The 14,608-nt window shown below is 29.9% G+C and overlaps 3 protein-coding genes across 3 annotated transcripts in view; 2 read left to right on the top strand and 1 right to left on the bottom strand.

Annotated features, from left to right (window-relative positions):
• The window catches only part of LOC128966178 (nephrin-like), a 45,529-nt gene extending 40,773 nt beyond the window's left edge, over positions 1–4,756 (top strand). Inside the window, exons 8-15 of the mRNA XM_054312992.1 lie at positions 1–225; positions 936–1,244; positions 2,932–3,057; positions 3,266–3,311; positions 3,387–3,487; positions 3,569–3,909; positions 4,204–4,608; positions 4,709–4,756. The exon at positions 1–225 is cut by the window's left edge and continues 135 nt beyond it. Of these exons, the coding sequence (XP_054168967.1) occupies positions 1–225; positions 936–1,244; positions 2,932–3,057; positions 3,266–3,311; positions 3,387–3,487; positions 3,569–3,909; positions 4,204–4,608; positions 4,709–4,756 (1,601 nt within the window). The remainder of the gene's footprint in view (positions 226–935; positions 1,245–2,931; positions 3,058–3,265; positions 3,312–3,386; positions 3,488–3,568; positions 3,910–4,203; positions 4,609–4,708) is intronic.
• A 191-nt stretch (positions 4,757–4,947) lies between these two features.
• On the bottom strand, positions 4,948–6,192 carry LOC128966072 (RNA 3'-terminal phosphate cyclase-like protein). The gene has a single exon (XM_054312880.1). It carries the CDS (start codon positions 6,172–6,174, stop codon positions 4,987–4,989), a length of 1,188 nt encoding a protein of 395 aa, XP_054168855.1. The 5' UTR covers positions 6,175–6,192; the 3' UTR covers positions 4,948–4,986.
• Positions 6,193–7,990: 1,798 nt separating this feature from the next.
• LOC128966071 (stress-70 protein, mitochondrial-like) lies at positions 7,991–10,547 on the top strand. Its single transcript, XM_054312879.1, has 3 exons — positions 7,991–8,295; positions 8,368–10,245; positions 10,324–10,547. Exons 1-3 carry the CDS (start codon positions 8,164–8,166, stop codon positions 10,456–10,458), a joined length of 2,145 nt encoding a protein of 714 aa, XP_054168854.1. The 5' UTR covers positions 7,991–8,163; the 3' UTR covers positions 10,459–10,547.
• Positions 10,548–14,608: the final 4,061 nt, after the last annotated feature.

Genomic DNA, 14,608 nt, shown 5'->3' with positions numbered 1-14,608 from the left:
CAACGGGAACGGGTGGTAGTGTGGACAGCCTGGACACTACCATCACAACCACTACCACTACCACCACCGCCGCCAACAATGTGGTCCAGTTTGTTAGCGAAGGCAAAAAAAGTTACGCCACTTATATACCGCGTGTGGACTTAGATTACGGTCGGCTATATTGTTGGGCACACAATAGTGCCGGCAAACAGCGGGAACCTTGCGTTTTCTTTGTCATCGAAGCCGGTATTTAATTCAATAAATTAATAAAATTATTATTATAATTATTATTATATTTTTTAAAAAAATTGTTAAATATTTTTGAATTAAAAATTTTTTTAGTAATTATTTGTTTTAAAGTGTAAATACAAACAATAAAACAAACAATATTTATATCTAATTATTAATAATCATATAAACTATTATATCATAGATTCATAATCACTATTATTATTAGTATCTTTTTTTAAATAGTTAAATATTTTTGAATTTAAAAAAATTTTAGTAATTATTAATTTTTAAGTGTAAATACAAACAATAAAACAAAAAATATTTATATCTAATTATTATTATTATTATCATATAAACAATATATCCATAGATTCATAATCATATCTATAAAAAAAATTAATAAATTTAAACTTATTTTTAACCTAAAACTAAAAATTTTTTGATTTATTTTATTTTTATAAAATAATTACTGAATTAGTAAATAATTAATTCAATATTTATTATTAGTAATTTAGTAAATAAAACAAAAATAATTAAAGCAATTAGAGATTACTATAATATAAATTATAAATTTAAGTAAATTAATTATAAAAGTAATAATTACTAAATTATTTTTACGTTAATTTAAAATACATTTATACAACAACAACAAAATATTTTAAATAATCTAAATAGTTATATATATATATAAACTTTATTTTTATAATTTATTTATTTATTTATAGGACCACCCGATCCGCCGGATAACTGTTCGGTGACCAACATTACCGTACATTCGTTGACCATTGAATGTTTGCCCGGCTATTCGGGCGGTTTGGATCAGATATTCTATCTGGAAGTGATCGGTTCAAACCCGAACCATCATCACCGACAGTACGCCAACATGACATCCCGAGAGTATCCGTTTTTCATTATCCATGGCCTACCGACTGGCCAGACGTTTCGGTTGGTCCTCTATTCGACCAATGCTAAGGGCAAAAGTCGACCGATCAGTATGACTGGCAGTACACTGTTGGCCGCTCAGTGGCAATCGGGTTAGTCCTATAAATAATTGCCGATAAAAATAATACATTAGTTTTTTATCTAAATATATAAAAAAAAATTATTATTTATTGTTTTGTCAATAATTTTCCAAATCATTCAATGAAATATAAAATTTTTTATTTATTTATTTTACACATAATTGAAAATAATTTACATATATATATATCTATAAGTCATATAAAAACAGCAAAAAAAATATAATAATTATAATAATCAATATTTATTTGTTTTTTTTTTGATAAATTACTTATCAAATCGATTGTCAGTTAAACATGAAAATTGTTTTTTGTTTTTTATTTATTTTTTATTTTTTTTTTGATAAAAAATAATGCTTTTTTTCAATACCCATAAGTATTTCTATTTTTCCCATTGGAAACAAACATTGGATTTTTTAGTTTTTAAAAAAATAAATATATTTTACATAATAATAATCAATTGCTTTTTTAAGTTAAATTTGTTCAAAATGTTACTAATTTTATATTAGTTTATATAATAATATAATATAGAAATAATCATAAAATTAGTTATATATAATATATATATTAAATCTATTATTTATCAACAAAAAAAACATTATACTGTATAATGTTTTAATATAATAGTTTAATACATTAATCATAATTATACATTTAATATGAAATTATTTTATATATAACTTATATTATATTATATATATTTAAAATATTAATAAATAAATATAATCCTAAGCCTAACATAAGCAGATTAACTTAATATTTGATTATTTGATTATATAAATTATTTAAACTAATTAAATGCTATATTAAATAATTTAGTTTGAATAATTTTATATAAAAAAATATTTCACTATATATATATTGTATATAACTATTGATCAAATCTAATGTATTTATTTATTTATTTTTTTTATTTTTTTTTGTTGAAAATTTTCATATATGAGATTTTGTGTCATAATATATATATATATATATATATATATAATACAGTATAATATCATATAAAGTATAACACATTAAATATTTATGATATAAAATGGATATAAATATTGACAACTCTTTTATATATATTATTATTATTATATATATATATAAATATAAATAAATTTTTTTATTTGACTACAAAATCCTTTTTAAAAATCTACACAACATTTTCCGATACCTTTATGTGTATTATAATAATAATATGATTGCATAATATATATATATATAAAAATATCTTATAAATACTTTAAGAGCTATTATTATTAGTATTATAGTCTAAAAAATTATAAAATCCTTATTTTTTGTTTTATTTTTTTTCATCAAATATTGGATTTTTATATCAATTTATATATATATATATAAATTTAAATAATTCAAAATAAAATCTTTTATATAACAATAGCTATTAATAATCCTAGTGTTAAATAAATATTAGAATATTTTAATATTTTTATTATTAGTAGTAGTAGTTTTGTTTTTTAAAAAAAAGATAAAATAAAATAACTATAGATTTAGGAGGGAATAAAATGGGGGGGGGGGGAAAAATATTTTAATAAAATAATTTTGTTTAATAATAATAAATTAATTCAACCAACAAAAAAACAATTAAGATTATACACTATTATTATTATTAACAAATACAAACATATAATAACATATAAATTTAATTATATACTAATTTTAACATCTATTATTATTATTATTTTCTCACAATTAGATGACCTGGAGCCAATAGTAATTAGTCCCCTATTGGCAATATTGATGGGCAGTGTCGGTGCATTAATTTTATTAGCAATTATTATCATAATGATAATGAAATTAAAATCGGATAACGAAAATAAAAGTAATTACAATTATATATATATAATTATTATTGATTTTATGTTACAATATATTTATATATACAGTATTTATATATACAGTATTTATATATACAGTATTTATATATATATATATATTGTATATATAACTTACAATATATGAAATTACTAATAATATTATATCAAAATTAAAAATTATTTATTTATTTTTTATTCAAAAAAAACTAATAGATACAGAAAAACTTGTTATAAATTCAATTAATCGCTCAAATCATATGTAAGTATAGTATTTATCTAATAATAATAATATTTAATTATTATAATAATAAAAAACAATTTTTTTCACCTATAGATCTAATGATATAAAGTCGTCGACAATAAATCGCAAATTTTATACCATGGATGACAATTGTCCGGATATTATACTAACAGATATGATAATCACATCTAAAGGTAACTGATTTTTTTAGCTAATATAAAACAATTGATTAATTAAATCAAAAAAAAAATATATATATTATTATTATTTTACAGACAATAACTGCTATGAATTAAGCAATAATCATAAGTCGTCGGCAAATCATAGGACGACTACATTCATGACAACCACTACTTTAGACCGAAATAATAAATTATCGGTTAATACCAATAATACTAATACTAATCCCCAATCGTTGACCATCGCTGCCGATACCATACCACCGCCCGATTCGTTTCACGACAGATACGATTCGACTGATCTGATCCTAACGTCATGCGATGCCAATACCATGTCTTCGCCGTCTCCGTCGACATCGACACTAACTAATAATACTACGACAACAACTGATCCGCTAAGACTGCTGTGTAATGTCAAACATAATCACAATATGAATGTAAGTTTTATTTCGTTTGTTTGTTTAAAAATTATCTGCCGATAAACTAATGATTTACTCTCTCTCTCTCTCTCTCTCTCTCTCTCTCTCTCTCACCTCTCTCTCTCTCTCTCTCTCTCACCTCTCTCTCATCACTATCTCTCTCATCCCTATCTCTCTCATCCCTATCTCTCTCATCCCTATCTCTCTCACCTCTCTTTCATCCCTATCTCTCTCATCCCTCTCTCTCTCACTTCTCTCTCTCTCATCTCTCTCTCTCTCTCTTTTTCTCATCACATATTTGACGGATCAAAGGCCGCCAACAGCAACAACAATAACCTATTGACTTACGCGGAGATAATCCTATCAAACGATTCGCATAATCACATCAATTGGGAAAACAGTAATAATACTAATAGTAAACAACAATTTGTTGGATTCAATAACGATATAAATCATATACAACAACACCACCAGCAACACCATCACCACCAGCAACAACAACAACAGCATCGGGTCAACGATTATCATCGATCGTCGCCTCATGTGGTCATCAGTGCCAAAGTTGGCGGCGGTAATGATCATCAATTGTTGCAAACATTTTCCCGCCACCGATCAGATCAGACAATATCGGATGACGAAAGTATTAGTGTTATAACCAGTAGTAATGCCAATACGCCGCCAATGATGACCATCAATGGCAAGAATGAAAGCGCAACGGTTTGTGTGATATATTTACCGGTAGTTTAAAAAAAAAAAACTTTTAATTAACTAATTTTTGTGTTTCAAATATCTTTTCAACTGATCCAAAAAAAACCAGTGGGTGATTGTCGACAATGATGGCTCCGATTATCCAACAGTTGTCTAACAATTAAAACAAAAAAAATCACAATTAATTAAATCAATCAAATAATGGCCTTTATTTTTTCATGAATGAATTTTTTATAACAAATTTTTATATATATATATATATATCGTAAATATATAATATAAATGTATACACAATTTTAAAAAAACATAATATATATATATAGAGACCAATAAAAATATAATAAATTAAATTTTAATTAAAATATATACTGATATATAATATAAAACCTATGAAACAGTTTTATTTAGATTAGTATAGCCGATGCCCACACATGTGGCCAGTAGTTTGGTTGAACCCAATCGTAGTTCATCGTCAATCATATCGTCATCATTGGTGGCCGAGGCAGCAGTGGTACTACTACTGGCCGTCGATTGGGTGTCCAATTTGAATGTCAAATCGACAAATTGTTTCATATGACGGAACAGTTGTATGGAAAATGGAGACAACGGTCCCAACAGGACTTTCGACAGATCTCTTTGGCCGAAAGCCATGAATAGTGTACACAATGGCTGACTCTGGGTATCGACAGCACCGCCTCTGTAGATATCGTTCAGCAATGCATAGGTAGCTTCCCGTGCAATATCTTCGGCTACGGCTTCGGTTTCTTTGCCCGAACCTGACGGATGAGAACAAGCGTCGCCAACATAGCAACAACCGTTCGGTACAGTTGTTTCGGCCCATAAACAGAGGCCAAAACCACGCGATTTCCCACTACGCGGGCCTTTCAGATGATCCGTATAGATGTAAATGTCGGGAATATATTTCAATAGTATGCCTTTGGCTTCCGCTACCATACGATTGGCCAACTGTGGCGATACACGGGTGGCGTAGGCCAGGCCACGTATGCGGCGAACTTTGCCGGCGTCGAGCGATTGAATGGGCCGCAGATAGCGCCGAATGGGACACTTGAATACAATACAACCGCCGCCAGCCGGTGCCAGACCACGACTTTCGACGGTAATCGATAGTTCGTCATCGTCGGCGGCACCGCCCAAAAACTGTTTGATTATGGCCAGCGACGAGTGTTTCAATGAGTCCACTGACGGATCAATTCGGTCGTTGGTTATGCCGGTCAGTCGGGCCTCGAGCGGGTGTTTGCAAAACGGAGCCAACATTAACAGCGGCTCCAAGTAGTAGCCGATACTACGGCCCAGTGAACAGTCGTGTTCAACGCGGCCACCGTATGGCAGGCCGGGTCGGAAGTCCAATCGGGTGCCGCGTTGGTCGACATAGATATCCGAACCGTTGGTCACTTTTTCCATTAGTTTCAATAAATTCATTTCCGATTCGTTGAGGCCATAGTTGCCGACCGAATCTTGTTGTTTGTCACGAATACCCGTAATTTTTACCGCTTTTCCGGTCAGTACGGATAGTACTAGTCGTTGCCGAAGACAATTGGATCCTTGGAATTCCATGACCGCCGACAGTCACCGCCGTAGTAGTAGTAGTAGTGGTCAGTAAATTAGTGGTCAGTAAACTCACGGCTTATATATGATATGATTATAACCACATGTTTTGAAAATAAATTGTTATTTAAATTACAGTTTAATAAACACATGTTTGTATTGAAAAAATCCCGTTCACTAACAACGTTACCAAACGTTTTACATTTAAAAACTATTATAGTATTATATAAATAATCTATTCATAGACACAGTTTGAATATTATAGATAAATATTTTTTTGTCCCCCTTTTTTGTTTATTGTATTGAATTTAAATACACACACACACACATATGTAGTTCAATACAATTTTCAATCGCCCCCCCCTAACAATATCCAATCTTACGTTTTATTTGGATATTAATATACCGGTTAAATGCATTACTAATTATTACATAAATAACGTCTAATCTCTTTTAATTTGGTTATATATATATATTAATTTGTGCTAAACCAAAACAATAGCAAACGCATCACAAATACATAGACTATATCATAGATTACATTTAATATATATATATATATAAATATAATATAACTTTGTATGTGTATACTGTATATAATAACTATGCCGTATAAAGACTCCGCCCCCCCCACTAAACATTAGACGCTAGTAATATTGCGCGTATATATATATATATGTGTGTGTGTGTGTGTGTTAGTATAAGCAAAACCAAAACAACAATAGCCGCCAGTCTATGTTTATGGTGCGCACTATTATTAGGTATAATGCTTAGGGAGGGGGCGGAGTTTATATAGAAAAACATATTATATATTTTTGTATGTATATATATACAGTTTGTGCAACTTAAAAGTTTAAATTTGAGTAATATTTGTATAATGCTTTAGCAAGGTACTTTAAAATATAACTTACCTAATATTAGGTAACTGTATACTAAATTACCTTGCTTAGCGTAAAGTTAACTGTTCAGGATATTACTAAAAATTTAAACTTTTAATTACCATTATCTGTATATTAAGTGTAATCTATATCTGTTTGTGTTGCGTCTGCTATTGTTTTGGTTTAGGACATACTGAGATAATTTTAAAAAAAAAACTATATTAAAACTGTTTCATTGAAAACAAAACCAAAATATTGGATAATTTTAAACAAATTTATTAATAGATGTCTCAGCTATCAGTTTAATCATTAATACAATTCATATCAATTGTAATGTATAAATGCATTATGTAGTCAATGAATAGACAAAAACACAATTTTTTTCAACAATTGTTATTTTAATCAAAACTAATATTATAATTAATATTTTTTATTTATATTTTATTTATTTATAGTAATAACACTTTTAAAATAAAAAAAATATTAATTATAATATTAGTTTTGATTAAAAAAACAATTGTTGAAAAAAATGTGTATTTTGTCTATTCATTGACTACATAATGCATTTACACATCATTACAATTGATATGAATTGTATTAATGATTAAACTGATAGCTGAGACATCTATTAATAAATTTGTTTAAAATTATCCAATATTTTGGTTTTGTTTTCAATGAAACAGTTTTATTAACGTTATTGTTGTGTATTTTGGAGCCGTTCACAGATAACGTATATTACAATTACAGTTTAATGTATTATTTTATTTATTTGAAGCACATGTGCTGTCAATATGTGGACCGCTTTTGCAATACATTTAACTATTAAAATGTATTAATATTTCTAATGTAAACCTAAAGCACACATTCAATGTTGAATTGCATCAGAATTTTGTGTAGAAATATATTAAACAAAAAAATTTTTTTTTAGTGTTTTTTTAGTATTAATTCATTCAAAAAAAACTAAAAAAAAATTAAATCTAAAAAATCAATGCTTTTATAGTGTGTTTCAAATTCAACAAACAGTTTGCTGTATAATAACAATCAAATCAATTAAATTAATTAATTAATTAATTAATTATTAACTAATTGTTGACAACAACGACAACAACTGTTAATAAATATGTTGTTAAACATTATCGGCGGTCACTGTCTTCGGGCGGCAAAGTCAACGACAACTACGGGTGGACCGCAAGTGTTGACCAAATTGACACAAATCCGTCATTTAAGTCACAATCGTATCAATAGTTATAATGTAAGCAATCATTTGACCATCAATTGTCTGACCACTAATCGGTTTGTCTATTCATTACATACACACCAACAGAATGCTGTCCTTCAAAATTATCGGCGTTTTGAAGCCGCCGAACAGCGCCGTTACAAATCGGATAAAGTCCAGGGAGTGGTCATCGGTATTGATTTGGGTACGACTAACTCGTGCGTAGCGGTCATGGAGGGCAAGACACCGAAGGTCATCGAAAATGCCGAAGGATCGCGAACGACACCGTCGGTAGTGGCGTTTACCGCTGACGGTGAACGCTTGGTTGGTATGCCGGCTAAACGCCAAGCGGTAACCAATGCGGCCAATACTTTCTACGCTACCAAACGGCTTATCGGCCGTCGGTTCGATGACGCCGAAGTCCAGAAAGACATCCGTATAGTTTCCTATAAGATTGTTAAGTCCAGCAACGGTGACGCGTGGCTACAATCGCACGGCAAACTGTATAGTCCGTCGCAAATCGGCGCCTTTATACTGACCAAAATGAAAGAAACGGCCGAATCCTATCTGAATCAATCGGTCAAGAATGCAGTGGTCACTGTACCGGCCTATTTCAACGATAGCCAGCGTCAGGCTACGAAAGATGCCGGCCAGATAGCCGGCCTGAATGTATTGCGGGTAATCAACGAACCGACTGCAGCCGCTATTGCTTACGGTATGGATAAAACCGAGGATAAGGTTATAGCGGTCTACGATCTGGGCGGCGGTACGTTTGATGTATCGATTTTGGAGATACAAAAAGGTGTATTTGAAGTGAAGTCGACAAACGGCGATACTTTCCTCGGTGGCGAAGACTTTGACAATGCATTGGTTAACTATTTGGCCAAAGAGTTCCGACGGGAACAGGGCGTTGATGTAACCAAAGATGTGATGGCAATGCAACGGCTGAAAGAGGCGGCCGAAAAGGCTAAGTGCGAACTGTCGGCATCGGTTCAGACGGATATCAATTTGCCGTATCTGACTATGGATGCCGGCGGCCCGAAACATATGAACTTGAAGTTGACTCGGGCCACGTTTGAGTCGCTGGTCGCCGATCTGATTAAGCGTACCATTGAACCGTGCCGTAAGGCTATCAACGATGCCGAAGTCAAACGTACCGATATTCACGAAGTCCTGCTGGTCGGCGGTATGACCCGTATGCCCAAAGTACAGGAAACTGTTCAGGAAATTTTCGGTCGGGCGCCGTCCAAAGCGGTCAATCCGGACGAGGCTGTAGCTGTCGGTGCAGCCGTACAGGGAGGTGTCCTATCGGGTAATGTAACCGAAATCTTGTTGCTCGACGTTACCCCCCTATCGTTGGGCATTGAAACACTGGGCGGTGTATTCACCAAATTGATTAACCGTAACACTACTATACCCACTAAGAAAAGTCAAGTATTTTCTACGGCAGCCGACGGCCAGACTCAGGTCGAGATTAAGGTATGTCAGGGCGAACGTGAAATGGCATTGGATAACAAAACGTTGGGCCAGTTTTCGTTGATTGGTATACCGCCGGCACCCCGTGGTATCCCCCAAATCGAGGTAACCTTCGATATCGATGCCAACGGTATTGTACACGTATCGGCCCGGGATAAGGGAACCGGTAAAGAGCAACAAATTGTCATCCAATCATCGGGTGGTCTATCGAAAGATGATATCGAAAATATGATTAAAAATGCTGAGAGATATGCAGCTGAAGATAAAAAACGTAAGGAATCAGTCGAAGCTGTCAATCAAGCGGAGAGTATTATTCACGACACTGAGTCCAAAATGGATGAATTCAAGGATCAGTTGCCCGGCGAAGAGGTGGACAAACTGAAGGAAAAGATTCAGAAGACACGGGAAGTGTTGCAGAATAAGGATAACGAAACACCGGAGAAGATGAAAGAAGTTACCAATGATTTACAACAGGCATCGTTGAAGTTGTTTGAGATGGCCTACAAAAAGGTAAGGGTTTTTTAGATACCTGTGCGCTCATCATTGATGACTAATGTTATGTTATTTTTTTTTGTTTTCATTGAACAGATGGCTGCCGATAGAGAAAGTAGTCAACAATCATCTCAGTCTTCTTCATCATCAACATCGTCGTCAAGTAGTTCATCAACTGATGAAACAATTGATCAAAAGGACGATAAAGACAAAAAAGAAGATAAAAATTAATTTAATTAATTAATTAGTAATCATTTGATTTGATAATTAACTTTAACTTTAAACAAAAATAAGATTTTTTTTTTTTTAAAAAACGAAACTTCTATACGTTATAAACGTAAATATTATTATTTTAAACACAAAAAAAAACTTAAAATTTTTGTTTCATTAGGATATTATTATTACTATTATTATATTTGAAGAGCACTTTTGTTGTGTCCATTATATTCACCCGAAAAATATAAAACTTATCTTTTATTTTATTTTTTTTGTGGACACAAAAAAATGTTGACATCCATTGGTGATCATTAACGTAGTCTTCAACAGTCAAATATGTTGTTTTGAACGCTTGATATGATATTTAGTTTACTATTACTATTATAATATGTCTTTAAAAATCATTTATATAATTTAGTGTTAAATCTCTCTCTCTCTCTCTCTCTCTCTTTATCTTTATTATTAGACATTTGTAAAATTATTTTATAATAAAAAAATTTCTATTACATACATATATAATTGTGTTTAATTTTTTTTATTAATTGTAATGATTATTGAATTAAATAATTTAGCATGGTAAATTATATTGATAAATATTTTTGTTAAACAAATTAAAAATAATTTTTTAAATTTATAATCACTTCAAAAATATATCACTAATTTTTTGTTGTGTGTGTGTGTCCATCAAAAATATGTAAATTTTATTATATATATATATATAATGTATTATTTATTGCTTAACAAAATTTTTTGTTTATTGATAACCAAAAAAAAATTAAACCAAAAAAACTAAAGTAAAGTACATTTTATATTATGGACACACAAATCATTAATTATTGATAATAATAATAATAATCATCTCAAATAATTCAAACAATTTATTATTATTATAATTTCAATGATATATATATATATATATATATTTAAATTTATGATTTCTTAAATAGATATTTATTCATTCATTCATTCATTCAGATATTCATAGAGTTTTTTTATACATCAAAAAAAACTAAAATAAAACTAAAAAATAATAAAATAAAGTAATTATGAGTTGAAGGGCTGGATATATGTACTGTATATACAGTATATACTGTATATATATATATAACTCAATGTAGCCGACACACGACTCGCTCACTTATTTGATAAATGATCCCACAATTTAACATCCAGTTCCCCCCCTCTATCTCTATCACAGTGTGCAGTATATACTGTAGGTATGAGCCAGTGATAGCTGGTGGTGGTGGGGTGTAGGGGGGTATGTTGGGCTGTATCACTACATTATACCTGTATATATATACAGGTATTATACAAAAATATTATAATTCATACCAACAAAAAAATAAAACAACAAAAAATAATATAATATATATATATATATATAGCATGAGTGTTGAATACACCCAAAATGTTATGTGACTTTTTTTTATTAGCACCGGGACTATAATTCATTTATGCAATCGCACCGTTGGATACCTGAGCGTGTATGAGCTCTCAGCTCTCTCAGCTCTCTCTCTCTCTCTCTCTCTCTCTCTCTCTCTCTCTCTCTCTCTCTCTCTCTCTACACTACACTATAGTACAGGTATGTATACCTGTATTTTTAGATACAGAAGCGATTTGTATACATCATCAACACAAGGCATTACACACACACACACACATTGAGAATAACAACAACAAAAATAACATAACAAAACATCCAACAAAAAAAACCAACTGTGCCTATAGATAACTAACTGATAACAACAACAAAATATCACTGTATATATTATGCATACATTTTTTTTGGTTATATATATATACTGTATTACATATATCCATAACACCCGGGCATTTGGGAGGTGAGAGAGAGAGAGAGAGAGAGAGAGAGAGAGAGAGAGAGAGAGAGATGAGTACCTGTTAGATAACATATTACCACCAGTGATGATGATGATGAGCACATACATACATACATACACACATACATACACGCATACAAACGCACACACACATACACACACATACATACACATACATACATACACACACACATACATACACACACATACACACACATACATACACATACATACATACACACACACATACATACACATACATACACATACATACACACACATACATACACATACACACACACACACACACACATACACACACATACACACACATACACACACATACACACACACATACACACACATACATCAGATTTTATTTTTATAAAAAAAACTTGAATATAAAGTACATATATATCATATATAATAATTTTTTGGTATATATATATATATTTTAAACCCAACTTTTATGTTGTATACGATTATCATTACTAATACATAATAAAATAAAAATCTCTCATAAAATTATAAGTCATATATAGTATATATATATATTATATGTATGTATATATTATATACAACCAGTAAGTAGTTTACAACTTATATATGTGTATCTCATTTGTTATGATATTTATTGCTATAATAACTATCACACTGTACTGTACTTTACTGTTGCTGTGAATATGTTTTATTGTAAAAAAAATTATATTATATATTAAAAATGCGAATTATTTTTAACACTAAATTATCATATATTTATTTATTTTAATGGTGAATATAATAACAATTTTTATTATATATATATATTTTTTTTTGGTTAAAATTTTTTAGTTGTTTTATACTATATTAATGTTAATTCATTTTTTTAAAGCTATCATTCATTTAGTAGTTATTATTATTATTATTTATATTATTATTGTTTTATATTCTCTATGTATGTATGTATTGTCATAAATATTATTATAATTTTTTAATAATAATAATAATAATAAAATATATTTATATATCAGTTGTTTTAGTTTGAAAAAAGTAAAATAACTGCACTTTTTGTTGTTTGTATGCCATTCCTGTTATGTAAAACACTTTATTTTATTTTTATTTATTTTTTGAATGTTTCTCTTATTATTTTTATAGATATTTTTTTTGCTTATTTTCTGTTTAAGTTTGCAAATCTTTTTCATAATTTTTTTAAATATTTTATTTCATATTATTTTGTGTTTTACTATTGAGAGAGAGAGAGAGAGAGAGAGAGAGAGAGAGAGAGAGAGAGAGAGAGAGAGAGAGAGAGAGAGAGAGAGAGAGAGAGAGAGAGAGAGAGAGAGAGAGAGATGAGAGAGAGAGAGAGAGAGAGAGAGATGAGACCTCACTGTATATTATAAATATTCAATAATATTATTTTTAAACAGTTTTTCTTATATTATATATTATAGTAAAAAAATAAATAAAAATAATTTTTTTAGTGTTTATTATGTATTCATTTTGTTATATGTTTTTATTTTTATTTTTTTTGTTGTAAACTTTTATTTATATGTTTTTAAAAAAAAATCAATAATTTATAATCCGATGGACAACTACTAGCAGAGCGCGCGCGTGTATTAACACAATCAGTAATAATAATAATAATAATAATAATCAGTTTTTTGGGGTTTTTTTATTTTAATTTTATTTTAGTTTTTGAATATATTTTTGTTGTTGAATGTCTGTGCCTTTCGTCTGTAAAATTCATCATCAATTCAGTAGTGATTTTGAAAGATCAAGAATAAGAAGAAGAAGAAGTGGTATAGAAGTGGTAGAAGAAGAGGAGGAAGAATAAGCAATAAAAAGTAATAAATAAATCTGTAATACAAAAAAAATTAAGATAAGAGGCGGGGATAGGGATGTGATAGAGAGAGGGCTGACTGGATATATACCTTCAAACAAAAAAGAGGGTATAGTTTTGCCTTAAATTTTTGTTGTTGTTGTTGTTGTTGTTGTTGGTAGTAGTGGTGTATAACTCTACTGCTAAATGGTGTGTCAATTGGGATTACATTTTTTGATTTTTTTAGTATTAATTTTTTTTTTGTTTAGTAATACCCGACTCTCTCTCTCTCTCTCACTCGTGTGAGGCAAACATGCCATTCATTATTACATCAATAACTAAAAAAACATATATATATATATACAGTATTATAGTTTTATAAACTTTTTTTGGTGGCCTTTACAACAACAACAACTAAACATTAAAAGTTTCAAAAAACTAAATCAAATGATTAGATCATGAAATTTTTGCTAACTGTTCAAAAAAAAGTCAACTGTTTTTTGGGCACACAATTCAATGGTTAAGTGTT

Source organism: Oppia nitens, unplaced genomic scaffold, assembly GCF_028296485.1.
Source record: "Oppia nitens isolate AA-2021 unplaced genomic scaffold, nextdenovo-longstitch-racon4-pilon3 scaffold19_pilon_pilon_pilon, whole genome shotgun sequence".
In the NCBI taxonomy this organism is placed as follows: Eukaryota; Metazoa; Arthropoda; class Arachnida; order Sarcoptiformes; family Oppiidae; genus Oppia; species Oppia nitens.
This window is presented reverse-complemented; position numbering and strand designations above follow the sequence as displayed.

Bases quoted from the DNA above. Each gene is read 5' to 3' on its own strand.
- LOC128966072 (XM_054312880.1), bottom strand. From the start codon at position 6,174: ATGGAATTCCAAGGATCCAATTGTCTTCGGCAACGACTAGTACTATCC.
- LOC128966071 (XM_054312879.1), top strand. From the start codon at position 8,164: ATGTTGTTAAACATTATCGGCGGTCACTGTCTTCGGGCGGCAAAGTCA. The intron at 8,296-8,367 runs GTAAGCAATCAT...ACACACCAACAG, and splicing joins ATCGTATCAATAGTTATAAT to AATGCTGTCCTTCAAAATTA. The intron at 10,246-10,323 runs GTAAGGGTTTTT...TTCATTGAACAG, and splicing joins TTGAGATGGCCTACAAAAAG to ATGGCTGCCGATAGAGAAAG.